This window comes from Aspergillus piperis (assembly GCF_003184755.1).
Source record: "Aspergillus piperis CBS 112811 unplaced genomic scaffold BO85scaffold_11, whole genome shotgun sequence".
In the NCBI taxonomy this organism is placed as follows: domain Eukaryota; kingdom Fungi; phylum Ascomycota; class Eurotiomycetes; order Eurotiales; family Aspergillaceae; genus Aspergillus; species Aspergillus piperis.
This window is the reverse complement of record NW_020291601.1, coordinates 986,510-1,006,310: the sequence shown is the minus strand read 5'-3', so window position 1 is coordinate 1,006,310 and position 19,801 is coordinate 986,510. Positions and strand designations below refer to the sequence as shown.

General features: G+C 46.8%; 5 protein-coding genes across 5 annotated transcripts; 3 read left to right on the top strand and 2 right to left on the bottom strand.

Annotated features, from left to right (window-relative positions):
• Nucleotides 1-102: 102 nt before the first annotated feature.
• Nucleotides 103-1,860, top strand: BO85DRAFT_374042 (D-3-phosphoglycerate dehydrogenase; the record flags this gene model as incomplete). The annotated part of the gene is made up of 7 exons (XM_025656110.1): nt 103-416; nt 479-786; nt 837-1,426; nt 1,482-1,524; nt 1,579-1,637; nt 1,690-1,771; nt 1,832-1,860. 7 exons carry the CDS (start codon nt 103-105, stop codon nt 1,858-1,860), a joined length of 1,425 nt encoding a protein of 474 aa, XP_025514863.1.
• Nucleotides 1,861-2,166: 306 nt separating this feature from the next.
• BO85DRAFT_423066 (CDC2/CDK family serine/threonine-protein kinase) lies at nt 2,167-4,974 on the bottom strand. Its single transcript, XM_025658000.1, has 8 exons — nt 4,404-4,974; nt 4,269-4,350; nt 4,116-4,212; nt 3,912-4,066; nt 3,836-3,863; nt 3,570-3,783; nt 3,325-3,519; nt 2,167-3,256 (listed from the first exon to the last, which is right to left on the bottom strand). The coding sequence occupies exons 1-8, from the start codon at nt 4,511-4,513 to the stop codon at nt 2,476-2,478; spliced, it is 1,662 nt and encodes a 553-aa protein (XP_025514862.1). The 5' UTR covers nt 4,514-4,974; the 3' UTR covers nt 2,167-2,475.
• A 248-nt stretch (nt 4,975-5,222) lies between these two features.
• On the bottom strand, nt 5,223-10,905 carry BO85DRAFT_399436 (putative P-type ATPase). The gene is made up of 21 exons (XM_025657096.1): nt 10,612-10,905; nt 10,519-10,558; nt 9,947-10,462; nt 9,555-9,893; nt 9,370-9,504; nt 9,254-9,320; nt 9,059-9,190; nt 8,659-9,008; nt 8,462-8,607; nt 8,303-8,410; nt 7,949-8,252; nt 7,732-7,885; nt 7,346-7,678; nt 7,209-7,297; nt 7,024-7,158; nt 6,707-6,939; nt 6,524-6,647; nt 6,424-6,469; nt 6,206-6,356; nt 5,995-6,143; nt 5,223-5,944 (listed from the first exon to the last, which is right to left on the bottom strand). The coding sequence occupies exons 1-21, from the start codon at nt 10,698-10,700 to the stop codon at nt 5,658-5,660; spliced, it is 3,927 nt and encodes a 1,308-aa protein (XP_025514861.1). The 5' UTR covers nt 10,701-10,905; the 3' UTR covers nt 5,223-5,657.
• Nucleotides 10,906-11,876: 971 nt separating this feature from the next.
• On the top strand, nt 11,877-13,364 carry nap1 (histone chaperone NAP1; the record flags this gene model as incomplete). Its single annotated transcript, XM_025661710.1, has 5 exons — nt 11,877-11,923; nt 12,013-12,092; nt 12,144-12,857; nt 12,911-13,254; nt 13,314-13,364. The coding sequence occupies 5 exons, from the start codon at nt 11,877-11,879 to the stop codon at nt 13,362-13,364; spliced, it is 1,236 nt and encodes a 411-aa protein (XP_025514860.1).
• A 1,240-nt stretch (nt 13,365-14,604) lies between these two features.
• Nucleotides 14,605-19,669, top strand: BO85DRAFT_489101 (type V myosin; the record flags this gene model as incomplete). Its single annotated transcript, XM_025663578.1, has 7 exons — nt 14,605-14,739; nt 14,813-14,945; nt 14,996-15,185; nt 15,243-19,104; nt 19,163-19,236; nt 19,293-19,507; nt 19,560-19,669. 7 exons carry the CDS (start codon nt 14,605-14,607, stop codon nt 19,667-19,669), a joined length of 4,719 nt encoding a protein of 1,572 aa, XP_025514859.1.
• Between the last annotated feature and the right edge of the window lie 132 nt (nt 19,670-19,801).

Here is a 19,801-nt window from a genome sequence, read left to right as displayed (position 1 = left end):
TTCACTCAAATTATATTTTTTTGGATTGCCCTCTATTTTCTATTTTCTAACGTAACAGAATACTCTTCCACCCTCTATCTTCTTATACCCAATCTTTACCAAATGGCTGCATCTGCAAGGGACATCAATGTCCAAGAGGGATTGAATCTCAACCCTTCACAAAGCTTGAATTTCTCCACCTCTCCTACCGCTTCTTTCCAGTCTGCTCCTTCCAGCCATGGTGGCTCAGCTTTTGGAAGCCGTACGATACCGCTAGCAAATGCAAAGCATTTGAAGCCATTTGCCACGGAGGATATCAAGGTCCTGCTCCTGGAAAACGTCAACCAAACGGGTAGGGACATCCTTACCAAACAGGGCTATCAGGTGGAATTCCTTAAATCCTCCCTTCCGGAAGATCAACTCATCGAGAAAATTCGGTCAGTATCATCGTATCTGCTTCAGCTCTAGTATCTGTCTGACTTGCCTCCCTCGTGAACAGAGATGTACATGTGATTGGAATCCGCTCGAAGACCAAGCTGAGCGCTCGTGTACTAAAGGAAGCTCGCAATCTTATTGTCATTGGTTGTTTCTGCATCGGGACGAACCAGGTTGATCTGCAATATGCAGCTGAACATGGAATTGCTGTTTTCAACTCACCGTTCAGCAATTCCCGTAGTGTCGCAGAATTGGTTATAGCTGAAATCATTGCTCTCGCCCGTCAACTGGGTGACCGTTCCAATGAGATGCATAACGGCACATGGAACAAAGTGAGCAACAAGTGCTGGGAAATCCGCGGAAAGACCCTTGGTATTCTCTTGATTCTACCATCATTTGCTGTCGGCTAATGTTCCTGTTAGGCATAATTGGATATGGTCACATCGGTGCTCAACTGTCGGTTCTAGCAGAGGCTATGGGCATGTCTGTTATTTTCTACGACGTAGTGAACCTGATGGCACTGGGTACTGCTCGCCAAGTACCAACCCTTGATATTCTTTTGTCTGAGTCGGACTTCATCACGTGCCATGTTCCTGAGCTCCCGGAGACACGGAACATGATAGGACAACCCCAGTTTGAGCAAATGAAGCCTGGCAGTTATCTGATAAATGCCAGTCGGGGAAGTGTCGTGGACATTCCTGCTCTGATCCATGCAATGCGGTCCGGCAAAGTGGCGGGTGCAGCTCTGGATGTCTATCCCAATGAGCCAGCCGGAAATGGTGATTATTTCAACCAAAGCCTCAATGACTGGGCAACGGATCTTAGGGGTCTCAAGAATTTGATCCTCACGCCACATATTGGCGGTAGCACAGAGGAGGCACAGCGTGCGATTGGCGTTGAGGTGGCAGAAGCCTTGGTGAGATATGTTAACGAGGGCACAACACTGGGGGCCGTAAACCTGCCGGAGGTTGCTCTGCGGTCCCTGACGATGGATGAACCCAACCATGCCCGAGTGAGTACAGGAACAAAGTTTTCAACTTTCAATAATGGCTAATTCTTTGGAATAGGTCATCTTCATTCATCAGAACGTTCCGGGTGTTTTGCGAAAAGGTAGGCTTCTTTCTACGAAACAGGAATAATGTGTGCTTTGCTGATGGCTTCCAGTTAATGAGATTCTTGGTGATCACAATGTTGACAAGCAAATGACTGATAGCAGAGGTGATGTATGTCGTTATGCATTGACATGTCTAAGCAGTGCGAAGCTGACTATATTAGGTGGCATACTTGATGGCCGATATCAGCAGTGTCGACAACATGACAATCAAGGACTTGTACGAGAGACTTGAAAGCCTCGGATGTACGAAATCTCTTTCTTCGATATCACCTTCTGACTTTCCTGACTGATCATTTACTTTAGCTCGAATTATGACGCGCATCTTGTATTAAAGCGCCCCTCTCTTGTGCTCATACCTATGACTAGAAGGTATAGGTGGACAGGTCACTGCCCATTCTCCGAAAGGATCTAGAAACGGAAGGGAATCACAAAATTAGTTGCGAACCTTGTTCATTTTTTATGCGGCAGAGGTCCCTCAACGGCACTCGTCCAATGAAGCTGTCAGTACAATTTCCCCTTAAACTTGATCCGAAGCCGTGATACGCTAGCGATCTATCTACGGGTCTATTACTCCGACTCAAGATTTCCTCATGCGCTTGGGACATGAGAAAACAAGTTAGTCTACAATGCTAGCCTGTCGGCAGAAAATTCAACACCGCTGCTCCTTTCTATATTTCTATTTCTATTAGTAATATTACTTTCTTTCCGTTATTAGCTATCTTTCTCGCTAGAGTGAACGAGAAACCGATAGAACCACTTGAGCCTTTCTTTGAACACATGCTGTTATAGAATTGATGCCAAAATACTTTGTTATGTCTGCTACTAATTCTAAGCCCACATGTTTCCAGTCCAAAGAATGAATGGCGTTGTGATTTCTGCGATCAGTCAATGACAAGGTATCCGACAATTAGCGATTGCAGAGTCGTGGTGGCGCGGGTGAAACCGAATCACCTGCGATGGTTTGTCCTAGCTGCATCACGACCACCTTCCCTAGAGCAGGGGCTACGGCTCCTTCGTCTTGTCAGATTTTCTCGCGAAAAGTCTCTTCGCACAGGTTGGTAGGCTGAGTCACTATTGTTGATGTCACGCCGATCCGTATTGTAGCCCCGATTGTGGTCTCTCTCCCAAGGACGTTCGCCTCCGCCAGCATAGCTTGGAATGTAGGAGTCTAGGTTCCCTTCAGACCGCCCGCGAGCCTGGTGGCTTCTGTCGCGTCCCAATCTACCTATGCTACCGGAAGACCACATCTGGTGATTTGACGTTGGCGGACGAGGTGGCAACCCCCCTCTATGCCAGGATCCTTGGCTGAGATCCTCCCCACCTGTCCTCGATCGAGCTGCGTGCATTTCGCAGTTACGATTGTCATAAGAGCGCTGTGGAGGGACTCCCTGAACCACGTTGTTCCAAGTACCACGGGCTGCGCTTGGAAGACGACTATTTCGACCTTCGACGCCTGTTCTGTTCCCTGAGCCACCTGCCCAACTTCCGTTCGGGCCACCGATCCCTACAGCACCTCCTGCAGGTGCCGGTGGCATGGGTGCCTTTTGGCCACGAAATCTTCTCCTATCAAGCTCATGGGAGTCTTCAAAAGAAGGTAACTCTCCAGGTCGTGCCGGTAGTGGTGGGCTAGAAAAGTAAGGGTGTTTCAAAGCATCGATAGCATTGATCCGTTTCCGCCAGTCGAGCTTTAAAAGCTCACTAAGCAAGGATATCGCTATAGGGCTTTGCCTGAGAAGAGGTTAGGCATATATTCGAAGTTTCCCATTCACCTGGTCTTTTCGGAGGGTGGACGATACTCTTTAAATACTTCACGTAAATTACCCGGTCTGTTACCAAAATTCTTCACTCCCTCACACCCTGGTAGTGAAGACCACCCTGGCATAGTCTCCTCTGTAGGCGAGCCTACAAGACTGAAAATCATCTGCGCCTGGTTGAGGTCGCTATTCCCGGCAAGGATCGGCTTTCCTTTGAACATTTCCCCGAAGACGCATCTGCGAGTGTCAGACTAACATCACCACGAAGATCGGGATAATTTACTTACCCAACGCCCCACATGTCGATAGCTGTCGTATAACGCCGGAGTTGAAGAAGCAGTTCGGGGGGGCGATACCATCGTGTCACAACGAGCGTAGTATAATCCCTTCGTGCTTCTCCACCGCCTCGCCCAGGCTGAGGAGGGGCCTCTTCATATGGTCGGGCCAATCCGAAATCAGCAATTTGAAGTATGCCTCTATTGCTAATAAGTAGGTTGGCAGCTATCAGGTGGTTAGTCGGAGAGGCTGTATTGCTGCTTGATGGTTCACCGACCCTTCATGTCTCGATGTAATATACGATTCTATAACAAGTTAGGGCAAAGATCTAAGTAGTTCTCAAGAACTAGTACCTCATGTAAATATCTAAGGCCTTCAAGAAGTTGAAGCATATAACACTTGATTTGAGCTTCAGTGAACTGAACAGCAGGATTCTCCAGAAGGCCTGAGAGATCGTGTTCCATATATGGTGTTACCATGTACATGCTTGGCTTTTTACGACCTTCCCCTGTGCTGGTATAAGCACGTTTCACTTTGCGGTAGGAAGTTCTACTTACCTTTACTCCGTTCGACTGCCATTTCCTTAAGATGTAAGATATTAGTGTGAGATAGCATCTTCAGAAGTTTAATTTCACGAAGTGCGGTTATGGGGAACTTCGAGGGCATCGATCAGCATCTACTAACGCGGTGATCCCAATCGGTCATCTTACCCCGTCTCTCTCATTATGCATGAGTATCTTTTTGAGAGCAACGACAGCATTGTCCTTTTTCGATCTCGCTTTGTAGACCTCACTGTAGATATTCAGTTTGAGAACACATTGTTGTACAGGCTTTCTGCAACCCACCCAAAAGTACCCTCACCAAGCTTACCCAAAAATTCAAACTCACGTATGCTAGTGCACCCATGGAATCGGTTGTTGCCATTGTTGTCTCTCTCGAGGGATACTATGACCATTTTCTACCCACACTCCTCACCAAAGTGATCATATATGCGGATGATGGCGCCAACCGTGCAAGATCGGGACAAGTGTGAGGGTCTATCTCCCTGATAAAATGCTTGAACCAAGTTGCAATACAAGGTATGATTTGTTAGCGTCAAGGCAAAGCCGAACGTCGCGCGGATCCTTGACCACTGCAATTCTTCTAGAGTAAAAGAGCTCGGATGGGAGTCACACGTCTCGAGAAACCGTTGTGTGATGGCCAAATAAATATATGGCTTGTATCAAAAAGAAAATCTGTGAATACCTAACAATATCAGGGTGATAGCAGGATGACTGTAGAAGACTGTTGTTTTCAAGGTAGTATGGGACGCGATCCGTTCACTCGTGTGAGAGCCAGAGCTATCATAGTGCTCTGATAATTCAATGTATGATTTTACTGGATGACGGTCATGATCTCACTAGCTGAGATGGTACGAAGGAAGATAGATTGTCCATGACTTCAAACCGTGCCGGCTGGTCCCTGGAGCAGAATTCTTGGTATCACGTGATTATGTAATGCTTCTAATCTAGTCCGTACCGATCCCTCACTGCTATTGATTTACCTTTCTTCAAACCATCAGTCCTGATACATAAGTCCTTAAACGGCAGAAAAGTATGCACCTCGAATTTTCTAACACCTATTTTCTAATCCTTTATCGTCTGGGACTGACTTGTCATGTACAGATATGGCTGCAAACCACCCAATTCATATTCATCCCGCTCGACCTCTCTATCGTTTCACCGCGACTGCATTGGGAGCTAGCATGTGGTTCTTTGTACGAATCTCACGCGATTATATGGCGAATAGTGCTAACCATTCCCTTTTTGCGGATCTATAGCTGATGTACAGGGCGAAGAAAGACGGTCCTGCTTTGTTGGGTTGGAAGCATCCTTGGGACCATTGATTGCCGAATATTCTCAGACCTGAGTACGGTCTCGCTTGTTGAGATTGGAAGACAGTTGATTTTCTTGAGGACTACATCAGATATCTCAATCGAGTTGTAACACAAAGGTTCTCGCTTTCTGTCGTCATTAAAGGAACCATCCACTCAAGCTTTCAAGTCAGAATGACGACGATCATATCTGAAGAATAGGATCTGTGCAAAAGTGGAATTCCATCTACCCTTGCATTTCCTCGAGTAGTACCTTGTACTGGCGACGCTTTTTGGGGTGACCTGGTCGCAAGGCTGTGTACATGCGCCCTAGCAAATGAGCCAATCTAGGAAAGAGATTCCTTTCTGCCAACCAAGAGAACAAAAAGCTCAAGGCAGCAAGTGTCAGCAACCACCACGCGAAACTTTCCGGCAGGTACGTCAACTGGATGACCCGCTTCAGCCATTGTGAGGGTGTAAACAGCATGTAGCAGGAGATCATCAAATCCACAATTATCATAGAGAGGAATGGTTCTAGACTCTGTTAGTGATATGGCCGACCACACATGCTTGGGGGGACTGACTGTTAGAGCTCATCGGTTTTCTGAATGGCGGTCCGACGCTAAGGACAGCACTTGACAGGATGTACTGAAAGCAGGAAAGCAGAAACAGAACGGTGTTCTCGGAGTTCTCAATGTTGCTTTCCTCTAGATCTAGCTGAGGGGGTTGAAACCTAAGAAGGTCAGTGGTTGTCATGAAAGCAAGCTTGAGCTAAGGAAAAGCCAAGTTACCCACCATGGTTGCGATTTCACAGTCTCGAATGCAATTAATTGAGTCAAAATGCATATCGTTATTTGGCCTAGCAGCGGGATTAAGACTTTGCGTGATACAAGATCAGCAGTGGGTCGTTTCCGCGATAATACAGGGTTTGGCTTGGTCCATCCCACTGGTGAGCAGAGTCAGTATAAAATTCACCCGGTAGTTGACATCCTTGATCCAGCTAAGACACTTACTAAAAATTGCTATCGGTAATATGAGGCATAAGTCGATATAAAGAAACTTCATGCTTTGTTAGCAGGTTATATATTGTCTCTGAGGAACCTGGAGATTCACCTGGAAGTCACCAAGATTTGACGCTGATGCGTATAAGAAACTGACAGTTGAAAACTGAATTGCTGAATATAGGCTCATGTACTTGAAGCAGCAAAAGCTTGTGACCAAGGCACCTCGGCCTTCCCTGTTTCCTTGTTAGACGTCCAATGCAACGTATGATATTTCAATTCGGATGTTTGGTACCTGATCAGCGTCGGAACACACGATATGTCAAAGCGGCGGCTGGTGAATGGAGCAGCAACCGAAGCTTCGGCATCTGATAGGGAAACACCGACATCAGCGGCTTTTAATGCACCACAGTCATTGGCGCCGTCGCCGCAAAAGCCACAGCAATAATCTAGGGATTGAAGCTTCTCCACTAGTTCATGTTTCTCATCAGGTGACATTCTCGCGAACACTTTTCCACGCACAAGTACCTGCAGACAGTGTTAATATGAAAGCAAAAACAATGTCGCAACAAAAAGCCAACTCTACTCGTAGACCCATGCCGGTATACACACCCTTTTGATAAGCAACTCGCTCCCAAAGTCCACGATCCACCTAAACATCTCACCACTGATGGCAAGAGTGTAATGGTTGAGGCTACAGGCATTGCCTGGTATAGATAAGTCTACAGCCGTCGAATCCACCGAACGCTTCACGCCGTTAGCCATGCCCACTCTTTCTTGTGAATGAAACTTCATACCATAAGAGTACTCGGGTTAAGCTTCAGTGCGGGATTGTCTACACTTTCCCAGCAAAGACAGTCATCGGACGCATGTTGAGGAGAATGACCTGGTGCAAGATTAACAATAGCCATGACGCCTTGCGAGGACAGCTTACCTTGTACGAAGCGAGGAACAAAGCATTGTTCATCACCACTAATTAGTCCGCATTCGCGAGCAACACTTACTGCAGTCAATATGTTATCACCTGTACACATTATGTTGCGTATCCCTGCTTTATTCAGCTCAGCAATAGTTTCAGCCGTGTTTGGCTTCAGTTTGTTTTCGAAAATGATAAAGCCAAGAAACTCCAGATCACATTCAGCATCAGCACGGGACATTTTCTGGACTCTCATCCAGCTTAATTTTGGTTCATATTTCGCCGCACAAGCGATGACACGATAGCCCTTGTGGGTATAGTTACTCAGGAGCTCATCAAAATCGTGAGGCACTACATAGTCATGCATCAGCTTCAAACTGGAACTTAAGTAGGTGCAACCTTACAGCTGCTTGGAAGACATATGGCCTTCACACTTTCTGGTGCACCTTTCACGAAAGTGCTGGCACCAGTGTCACCATACTGGCGTACAATAACACTTGCTCGACGAAGATGTGACACGAATTCAAAGGCACGCAAAATGCCGAGTTCTAGGGGTGCCTAGGTTTGCATAGTCAGATTCGAACAATTTGCCATTAATAAGCATCAAAGTGGCGTACAGACCTCTATTTTATTTCGCTGACAAGCACTGGTAGGGTTTTCACTGACAGGTGGTCTCGCAATCGACGGTAATATCGCCTCGGAATCCGCTTCTTCAGCATGGCTCCCACCTTCTTCGAAGGACCAACCGGTAAACTGAAACATTTTGACATCTAGGGGGTCCCCAAGAAGTTCGCCGTCCACAACTCTCAGAGAGTGGCATGTTGCCATGGTGTAAAGGGTGTTGTTGTACCTGCTCATATCTTGAACGCTATTTGTATATGATGTCGGAGACGCGAGACACAGCTTAGGGAGTAGGTCAGAAAACCTGCGAACTGATAAGCAATTGTATGAAGTGTAGTGTGCACGCATATAAACCTTCTATTGTGGTCCACGATCCGCACTCCCAGTACATCCAGTCCATCTTCCGTGAGAGTACCTGTCTTATCGAAACAGATCACATCTAACTTGCCCCCTACATTGACCCTGTTGAAAAGCTTAACATAGTCTCCTTTAGGACTTGGTGTGTTTTCAAACCTTTGTGGACTGATGCAATATATTTTATGTGCCTTAAGTCGCGAGAGGGCGAAGTTGGTTCCAATGCTCAGCGTGGCCGGCAAAGCCGGAGGCACAACGATTGTAATCAGGTCGAGGGCCCTAACGATGATCAGATGCCATGATAGCTGTATCTAGTCAGTTACAGTAATTATTTCTGGCATCCAAGCTATGCTTACACCGAGGCGGATGAAATTGACAAACGAGGCCACGAAACCTAAAATCGCTATGATGGCCATAACAGATATATATCGGAATGAGTCCCGGTAAAAGCTAAAGCCGGAAGGCTTTGGGAAGAGCATCGATCGAACAAGGGCCCCTTTCGTGGTCAGGAAACCTGTTCGCACAACGACTGCCAAAGCAATAGCTTCGTCATCATCAACGCCTTGGGGACGACGTGCTCGAATTACTTTCGTACCGCTGAACAAGAAATGTCTTGCAAGAGCGGGGTGGATTGAGGGTGCGCTCAAATTCATGTATTTCAAGGCATCGTCTGTCAGTGGGACTTTAGAAACAGGGACAGATTCACCTGTACCTCCATTAGGATCTCATCAAGACCTTGGGAGACGATACTCGAACCTGTAAGCATGCTTTCATTCACAATACAATCACCGGATAACAGTATACAATCACAAGGGACATAGTTCAGGGAGGGGTCAGAAAATTCGTAAACATCACCCGGAACAAGCTCCCGAGAGGGGACAGATCTCCCTGTTTGGAGAAAGGAACGTTAATGCTGCATCAGGATGGTTATATTTTGTAAGTTTGGCTTACAGAACCCATTCCTAAGCACACGGATATCGCACTCAAACAGTGAAATATGTCTTAAGCGGTTCATTGTCTAGATAGAGTTAGCACACCAGCACATTGGTTTGGCAAAAACAGCATACTGCTTTGGTTTCAATTATAGTAGCACTTATACTTATCACAGAGATGGAAAAGATGCAGACAGCGTAATAGTAATACTGGTCAAGCGACCAGAGGACAAGGCTAGCAAGTTGGAAGATATAGAATGGGTGGAAAGCCTGTAACAGTGAGCATGCCAATCCAACATTGAACGTCGGTGAACAGGTACCTCATCCATAAGAAGTTGGAAAACAGATTTCTGCTGAATATCAATGAGATTCTTGCCAAACACCTGTTCACGGCTATCACGGTCATCGGCATCCAGTCCAGCTCTCATCCCTTTCGCGTTCGTCCAGGAAGGGTCTTTCCAGCCACCGATTAGACAAAATTGGTCATCGGCTGGGTGGTAAATAAGCCGATGATATCTGTAATCAATGTACCGTAATTGATAGATTGTTGGGTCGTTGTCCTCATCATACGACTCGTAGTCAGGACTGAAGATTGTGGAGAGAGGACGACCGTATACTTCAGTATGGACCGTATGAATGTCAAGTTGATTCCATTGATCCTGGGCCCAGTTCAGCGATAAGTTTTTATAGTTCCATATGTAACATTGCTTACCTCAATCACAACCCATTGACAGGTTTGAAGAGGTCTTGGAATTCCCATCAAACGGATTCGGTACTTTGGAAACCAACGAAATAGGAGATAGAAAACCCCGAGCGACAACAAGCAAGATAGATAATACAATAGCAGACCGGTAGGACTCGTCGAAAAGCCCGCAATCACGATAGTCAAGTCTTCCGAAACGATGTGAACCTTTTGGCTTACCCTTTGATCGCCCCTATGGCAATAATCACGCGACGAAGCTGATAGAGACCTTCGTAGAAGGGGGTCTTGAACAGATTCTCTAGAAAAGGACGGACGTTTGGAGGATCTAATTGACTCGTTCGTCTCAATATCAGATAAGTTGCCAACGTCACTTTCAGCATCTATGGTATCTTCGTTTGGCCAGTCCAGGTGTTCCTGATCTTCCTGGAAATAGGTGAAGCTTGTGGTGGAATCCTTGCGATTCCGACGGTGGGAAAAGGAAACAACACTGGAAGGGATACTCTCTGATATCGGTCCATCATATATCTAGTATAGATAGTTATGTTCATTGTTCCATAAGCTTCGCCGGCATCTGGACGCACCTCGTTGCGGGCCATTTCAACGTCTGAGACAACGCTATAGCTGGAAGACCATCAGCAAGGCCCACCAGAAGGGTATTGTCTAGTGTGAAGAACCTGCTTCTTATTGAATTGCGGCGACGATCAGCCCCAGTTGAAAACATGGGTGACTGAGTCTCTAGTGGTGGTTGTATATCAGGCTCCATTTTGAGAATGATACTTCCTATGCGCTTTTGAAGGTCCGCTTCGACTTCGTGTAGAGGTCGACTTTTGGGTTGACACCGACAGGCAATGGACGGAAATTAGAGTGATTTATTTGACTCTTCGCATGCCGAAAACCGCCAATCTCGTCACGCTGAACAACCAAAGTTAACACTGTGTAAGATGTGTAATTATCGATCTGCGTTTGTGCGTGGACTAACGTGATGGTCCGAAGATGCTCTTTATGACCGGCTTGACGTCTTATCTCCACGTGACTATGTAGATGGCGGGATGTTGTCACGGTACGCATCGAGGTATGAATCCTTCCTCAATCCGCATACAGAGTTCTGCTGTCTGTTGATAAAGATTCTTGTCTGCCAAGACTTCTGTCATATCAGAATTATCTAGAAAATAGCGAATAGAATAGCTCATACTGGCTGGTATCGAGTATATAGAAAACTTGCAATCTACTTATGTAACCTTTTTACTATATGTCCTGCTCTTAGAGTGTCGGAGCAGAGGTAAGGAGTCTTAACTTGCCTATGACCCGCGGGACCCTGGCCGCGTATGACTGGTGAAATGATATCATCCTGGTGTCTTCTCAATCGCTCGTCGCCCAAACCTCCCTCCGCTAGCTGTTTCTGGGGCGTTTGGATAACACCATCGTATACAGCAGGGACAGCCCCAAAGAGAGTTGCGTCGTGTATCTGTATTTTGACAAGGTAGTATAGACTACTCCGTGGTGAATGTTGGAAAGTTAAGGAAAAATGGTAAGTTCCGCTGCATAATACGGTATTCTGGAACTAAAAGGCCATAGTTTCGAGGCCATTGACTATGAAGTATAGAAGTCTATACCTCTATTTACTATTGACTAAAGAGATGGATAATGGTAATTGAGTAGGTAGGTAGTTAACTAGTTAAAAGCCTTGGAATGACAAAGCACATGGCCTGCCGACACCAGTAATTGTCACTGTATTGTTGGGAGCTTTTGAAAAGTTCTCAACAGCCAGCGCCCCCCGTCCCGCCAAGCCCCTCGGCCCAAGGGCGCTAAGGGATCCCACCAAGCCAGTATTATTCCAGACCTCGCAAAACGTATCAAATTCTTCCTTAACTCTCTTCGCCAGACCCCTCTACCAAACCATCTCCTCGTTACCCCCTCCCCCCTAAACAGCACTGTCAAGATGTCTGAGCCCATCAGGAATAAGAAAGCGGACTTTCCAGTGGCTCCGTAAGTATCCCTTCGCTGAACTACCAACTTCTCAAACATCTTGTTGTATGCTATGCTCTTTGATCTCTGACAAGATACGACGGTTGCAGGACACCACAGAATACCCCGGCCAACAATGCTCCTATTTCTTCTCATGCCCAGCAACCTGGAATTGCTAGTATCAAAGAAGGTAAAATCCCTCACCACCTTTGAGATCGTTTCTCATACAAATCAATTATAGAGTCTCTTGACCATGCTACGGCGGCTTCCCTATTTGCACGCAACCCCGGACTCGTTTCGATGATTCAGGGAAAACTCGGATCTCTTGTTGGCCGCTCTTCGGGCTACATTGAATCTTTACCCGTGTCAGTCCGCCGGCGCGTTGCTGGCCTGAAGGGTATCCAGAAGGAGCACGCTAAATTGGAAGCTCAGTTTCAGGAAGAAGTACTGGAACTCGAGAAGAAATACTTCGCGAAGTTTACTCCCTTGTATCAGAGGCGTTCCACGATAGTCAACGGAGCCGCGGAGCCTACGGATGGTGAAGTTGAAGCGGGACAGGGTGATGAAGAGGATGTTGACTCTAAAGATGATGCTGAGGCCACCAAGGAAGAGGATCAGGAGTCCCAAATCGCCGGCATACCTGAATTCTGGCTCTCGGCTATGAAGAACCAGATTTCTCTCGCAGAAATGATCACCGAGCGAGATGAAGAGGCTTTGAAACATCTCGTCGATATCCGTATGGAATACCTCGACCGCCCAGGCTTCCGTCTCATCTTCGAATTTTCAGAGAATGCCTATTTCACAAACAAGACTATTTCGAAGACCTACTACTACAAGGAAGAAAACGGCTACGGTGGTGATTTTATCTACGATCACGCCGAAGGCACCAAGATCGATTGGAAGGCTGAGAAAGATCTTACTGTCCGCATTGAGAGCAAGAAACAGAGAAACAAGAGTGAGTATCGAAATAGCATTTATTAAATGTGCACTGTAGCTGATGTTCCTCAGATACGAAACAGACCCGGATTGTCAAAATTACCGTCCCCACGGAGTCATTTTTCAACTTCTTCTCCCCCCCTCAGCCCCCGACTGACGATGATGATACCGTTGCTACTGATATCGAGGAGCGACTCGAGCTTGATTATCAGCTCGGTGAAGACATCAAGGAGAAGCTCATCCCCAGAGCCATTGACTGGTTCACGGGAGAGGCCCTCCAGTTCGAAGAGCTGGGTGACGACATGGATGCCGATGACTACGACGACGAGGACGATGAAGATGAGGATGAAGATGACGAAGACGATGATGATGAGAGGAGATCCGACCGGGACGTTGACGATGACTCCGATGAAGAGGTGCGCATTCAATGATCATCGCTTGCTTATACCCTCTGTCCATGCTAACACCAGAACAGGATGGCACCTCGAAGCCGAAGAAGGAGGCTGCAGAATGTAAACAAAGCTGAGAATGTTCAGCATGGCTCAATAAACCAAGCTCGGAGCATGCATGAATCAGTTCATCACGCCTAGCCCTCAAGTGGTGTTTTCCTTTTTCTTTCCTTTTGTCATTTCAATGTTTTCGCCTCTACTTTATCATATTTTATTATTTATTTGTCACTGTTTCCACCCCCGATCTTCTTGACTTGTCGTTTCCGCCTAGTAATCTTGCCTCAGAATGTTGTCCCAGTGTCTTGGGGAGCGCTTTTGTAGTGCAATTAATCCATTGGCGTTTCCTTGTTCAAGGCATCGTGCGCATCGCTAGTCTTGTTGCGTGACACATATCTCTAATCACTTTCTATCCAAATATTGTGTCCAAGCAACGATATGAAGCATGAGCTTACTCCAGACTTGGGGCAGTACACAGAGGTCGTATGTCCGCTTGCTCTCGTGATGGCCCTGTGCGGGGTGGGGGAAGAATTAGAAAACAGCTCTTTGTGGCCAGAGGAACATAATTTCTACTGTTTCTAATAACAAAAGCGCTAATGTTTGCTCTTTCAAACCGGCGACTTCGTACAAAACGAACGAAAAAGCTGCTTTTACCCCCATAATGGGTAGCATGGTGCATACAGTAGATAGTTATCAATGAGTGGTCCGTCTTAGCTAATTTTTAGTAGTGTTTCTTCACCGCCTGTTCTGTCACCATCTTATGTTGATGTAAGACTGTCTATGCTCTGCAGAGCATCTGCCACAATTCGGACTCGCAGCTGCATATGAGGTAGGAAATTGTCCGTTCTAGTCATTCTTGTATAAATATATTTTCTGGGGAAGAGTAGACAACCCCTTGATGGCTTCTGATTATCATCAATACCTAGATAGCAGTAATACATGATGTTCATGCTTTCTGGCTCTTGGCGCTGGTGCTGACAACTGTGGGGATCGCGTCGACAAGTGGCGCCGCTCTCCAGGCGCCGCCTCAGGGGTTGCGGCTCGGTAACGCCAGCTGTTAGCCAGTTCAGTAATTTCTCCCTGAAGCGAAGCATGATGCCTTCTTCTGACTTATAATCAAGGATAGAGCCCGTCGCTACCACTACCAGACGGGAAATCATTTCTCGAATTACTTTAATCAGTTGTGCTTTTCCCTCACCTCCTCACTAGATGCCTTTTAACATCGATTATTCGAACAGATCCTCCGAACGTCCCGCATAGGTTGCTTTCTCCGGTCACGTCAAGATATAGAGAGACAACATATCTGCAGACCTGAACGCAATGGCTCACAATTACGAGGTCGGAACAAGGGCTTGGCAACCTGATCCGACCGAGGGATGGGTCGCATCTGAAGTCAAAGAGAAGTTAGTTGATGGGGACAAAGTGCAGCTTGTCTTCTTGATAGAAAATGGAGAGGTTCGTACTATATTATCTGTCCGACTATCTCACATAAAAGATATGATATCAACTGACAAGTTTATGTGCAAAGACAAAAACTCTGGAAACTACCCAGGCCGAGTTGCAGGTAGACAACAATCCAAAACTGCCGCCCTTGATGAATCCTGCCATGCTCGAAGCCAGCGAAGACCTTACGAACCTGTCTCATCTGAATGAGCCAGCCGGTGGGTGTGTCTCCGAATCGAGATTACGGTGGTTACTGAGTCCCTTCCAGTTTTGCAGGCCATCAAGCTGCGTTATGCCCAGAAGGAAATATACACATATAGCGGCATCGTTCTTATTGCTACCAATCCCTTTGCCCGGGTCGATTCACTTTACGTACCACAAATGGTGCAGGTATATGCTGGAAAGCATAGGGCATCTCAGGCGCCACACCTCTTTGCTATCGCCGAGGAAGCGTTCGCGTAAGAGCGACTCCTTTTCTAAGAAAACCTATATGTTTGCTTACGAGATTTGTATAGTGACATGCTACGCGATGGAAAAAATCAAACGATTGTAGTCTCTGGTGAATCAGGTGCCGGGAAAACGGTCAGCGCAAAGTACATAATGCGTTATTTTGCAACCCGCGAGTCTTCAGATCAACCTGGAAAGTATACTACCAGTCGAGCAGATGCCATCAGTGAAACCGAAGAGCAAATCTTGGCCACAAATCCTGTCATGGAAGCTTTCGGAAATGCCAAAACCACCCGCAACGATAATTCTTCGCGTTTCGGAAAGTACATTGAGATAATGTTCGATGACAGGACCAATATAATTGGCGCAAAGATACGAACCTATCTTCTTGAACGATCTCGACTTGTCTTCCAGCCACTGAAAGAGCGCAATTATCATATATTCTACCAACTGGTTGCCGGTTCCACTGACCCCGAAAAAGAGGAGCTTGGCCTTACGTCCGTCGAGGATTTCGATTATCTTAACCAAGGTGGTACACCGACGATTGATGGTGTTGACGACAGAGCCGAATTCAATGCGACAAAGAAGTCCTTGAGTACTATAGGGGTCCCGGAAAAAACGCAGGCGGAAATATTCCGTGTGCTCGCTGCTTTGTTGCACCTTGGGAATGTCAGAATTACCGCCACCAGGACAGATTCGAGTTTGTCTTCCTCGGAACCTTCACTTGTTCGAGCTTGCCAATTGCTTGGGATTGACGCCAACGAGTTTGCGAAATGGATAGTCAAGAAACAACTGATTACGCGAGGAGAAAAGATAACGTCCAACCTAACTCAACAACAGGCCACGGTGGTCAGGGACTCGGTTGCTAAATTCATTTATTCGAGCTTATTCGATTGGCTTGTTGATAAGATCAACCAAGGCCTGGCTACCGATAGTATCCTGAACAAGTTCAAGTCTTTCATTGGCGTTTTGGATATTTACGGGTTTGAACATTTTGCGAAAAACTCCTTCGAGCAGTTTTGCATCAACTACGCCAATGAGAAGCTGCAGCAAGAGTTCAACCAGCACGTGTTCAAACTAGAACAGGAAGAATATGTGCGCGAGCAGATAGACTGGACGTTCATCGACTTTTCGGACAACCAACCTTGTATTGACCTAATTGAAGCAAAATTGGGTATCTTATCCCTTTTGGATGAAGAATCTCGGTTGCCTATGGGCTCAGATGAGCAATTCGTGACCAAACTGCACCTCAATTTCGCCGCAGATAAGCAGAAATTCTACAAGAAGCCCCGGTTCGGCAAGTCCGCGTTTACGATATGTCACTATGCGGTCGATGTGACCTACGAGTCCGACGGCTTCATAGAGAAGAACCGGGACACTGTTCCAGACGAGCATTTGGAGATTCTGCGAGGCTCATCCAATGAGTTCGTGAAAGAAATCTTAGACACGGCAGCAGTCGTCCGCGAGAAAGATTCGGCATCTATCTCATCCAAGCCCGTGGCTGCCCCAGGTCGAAAAATTGGCGTTGCTGTCAATCGCAAGCCAACTCTGGGAGGAATTTTCAAATCATCATTGATTGAGCTCATGAACACAATCAACTCTACCGACGTGCACTACATACGCTGCATCAAACCTAATGAGGCTAAGGAGTCGTGGAAATTCGAAGGGCCGATGGTACTCAGTCAGCTGAGAGCCTGTGGTGTCCTTGAGACTGTACGGATCAGTACTGCTGGATATCCTACACGCTGGACATACGAGGAATTTGCAATCCGGTACTACATGCTTTGTCACTCATCGCAATGGACGTCAGAAATTAGGGACATGTGCCATGCCATTCTACAAAAAGCTCTTGGGGATGGCACCCAGCAAAAGCAAGATAAATACCAACTGGGTTTAACGAAGATATTCTTTCGAGCAGGCATGCTCGCTTTTCTCGAGAATCTTCGCACATCAAGATTGAATGGGTGTGCTGTTATGATACAGAAAAACCTTCGATGCAAGTACTACCGCCGCAGATATCTCGAGGCTCGTGCCTCTATCCTCACAACACAGGCTCTCATTAGAGGTTTCTTGGCAAGGCAACGTGCAGCTGAGATACGGCAGGTCAAGGCAGCTACGACTATTCAGAGGGTATGGCGAGGACAGAAGGAGCGGCGGAATTACAGCCGCATTCGTGCCAATTTCATTCTTTTCCAGTCAGTTGCGAAGGGATTCCTTTGCCGTCAGAATATCCTCGACACGATCCATGGCAATGCAGCCAAAGTAATACAGCGATCGTTCCGTTCCTGGCGACAGCTACGCGCCTGGAGACAATACCGCAGAAAAGTGATAATTGTCCAGAATCTCTGGAGAGGAAAGCAGGCCAGGAAAGAGTACAAAAAGCTTCGCGAGGATGCTCGGGACCTCAAACAGATCTCTTATAAGCTGGAAAATAAGGTGGTAGAGTTGACTCAGTACCTCGAATCCTTGAAGCGAGAAAATAAGTCACTCAACTCGCAACTGGAGAACTATGAGACACAAGTGAAGTCTTGGAGAAGCCGACACAATGTGCTCGAGAATCGTTCGAAAGAATTACAGGCCGAAGCAAACCAGGCAGGTATTACTGCTGCTCGCTTAACTGCCATGGAGGAGGAAATGAACAAGTTACAACAGCACCATAATGATGCGCAGGCAACCATCAAGCGTCTACAGGAAGAAGAGAAGGTCTCACGGGAATCGATTCGTACCGCAAACCAAGAGTTGGAGAAACTTCAGCAGCTGAATACTGATGCTGAAAACGAAAAGGCATCTCTTCGTCAGCAGATAGTCGATCTCGAAGAACAGCTTGAGCTTGCAAAGAGGGTTGTGCCTGCCAACGGCGTAAATGGAGACCAGCCGAACGGTGGGCCCATCCAGCCGCCTGCGAGCGGCTTGATAAACCTCGTTTCTTCCAAGAAGCCCAAGCCTAAAAGACGAAGTGCCGGTGCTGAGCGGATCGATATTGATCGTTTCAGTGGTGCCTATAACCCGAGGCCAGTATCGATGGCCATTCCTAGCTCGGCTATGGGCCGCCAGCATTTCTCGGGAAATGCTTTCTCTCCAGGCCTGGACTCCGTTGAGGTAGAGCTCGAGAATCTGTTGTCTGAAGAAGATGAGCTCAATGAAGAGGTGACTATGGGCTTGATACGCAATCTGAAAATCCCACTACCCAGCTCTACGCCTCCACCAACGGAGAAGGAGGTCTTGTTCCCAGCTTATTTGATCAATTTAGTGACTTCCGAAATGTGGAACAATGGCTTTGTGAAAGAGTCCGAGCGTTTCTTAGCCAACGTCATGCAGTCAATCCAGCAAGAGGTTATGCAGCATGATGGAGAGGATGCCATTAATCCTGGAGCCTTCTGGCTTTCGAATGTCCACGAAATGTTGTCTTTCGTTTTCTTGGCCGAAGATTGGTATGAAGCACAAAAGACGGATAATTTCGAGTATGATCGTCTTTTAGAGATTGTGAAGCATGATCTCGAAAGCCTGGAGTTCAACATTTATCATACGTGGATGAAGGTATTGAAGAAGAAGCTTTACAAGATGATTGTACCAGCGATCATAGAATCCCAGTCCCTCCCTGGGTTCGTTACAAGCGAAACAAACAGGTTTCTTGGGAAGCTCTTACCCTCCAACAACAACCCAGCCTACAGTATGGATAACCTTCTCAGTCTCTTGAACAATGTCTACAAAGCAATGAAGGCTTTCTATTTGGAAGAGACTATTATCACACAGACGGTCACTGAGCTTCTCCGACTTGTCGGTGTCACTGCATTCAATGACCTTCTCATGCGGAGAAACTTTCTCTCCTGGAAACGTGGCCTGCAGATCAATTACAACATTACCCGCATCGAGGAGTGGTGCAAGAGCCATGATATGCCCGAGGGTACACTTCAGCTGGAGCATCTAATGGTAAGATACCTATCGAGACGATGGAATTGTTCTATCCGCTAAATTCAACTCTTTCTAGCAAGCGACCAAGCTTCTTCAGCTGAAGAAGGCCACCTTGAATGACATCGAAATTATTCAAGATATTTGTTGGATGTGAGTTCCGGTCAACTTTGGCCTGCTGAAATTCCATGCAGTACTGACAGGTTTAGGCTCTCGCCAAACCAAATCCAGAAACTCCTGAATCAGTATCTCGTGGCTGACTATGAGCAACCTATCAATGGTGAAATCATGAAAGCCGTGGCCTCCCGTGTCACCGAGAAGAGTGATGTTCTCCTCCTGACACCGGTTGACATGGAAGATAGTGGGCCGTATGAGATTGCGGAGCCACGTGTTATAACAGCCTTGGAGACATACACCCCGTCATGTAAGTGAGCTTCAGCGGAAAATGCACCGAGGGATGCTAACGGTCTCTGAAGGGCTTCAAACGCCGCGACTAAAGCGCCTGGCTGAAATCGTATCTGCCCAAGCAATGGCTCAGCAAGAGAGGCTGGAGATGACGGAAAGCGGCGCGGCGACGATGGAATAGACCTTGTATATGAACAACGGAGTACCAGCAATTTCATAGAGACCATGATGATGAGCGTTTGTATCGTGCTAGCCAGTTTATATTATAGTACATCTCTGTAAGCAGCCGAATGAAGGCCGCTCTTAAGTTGTT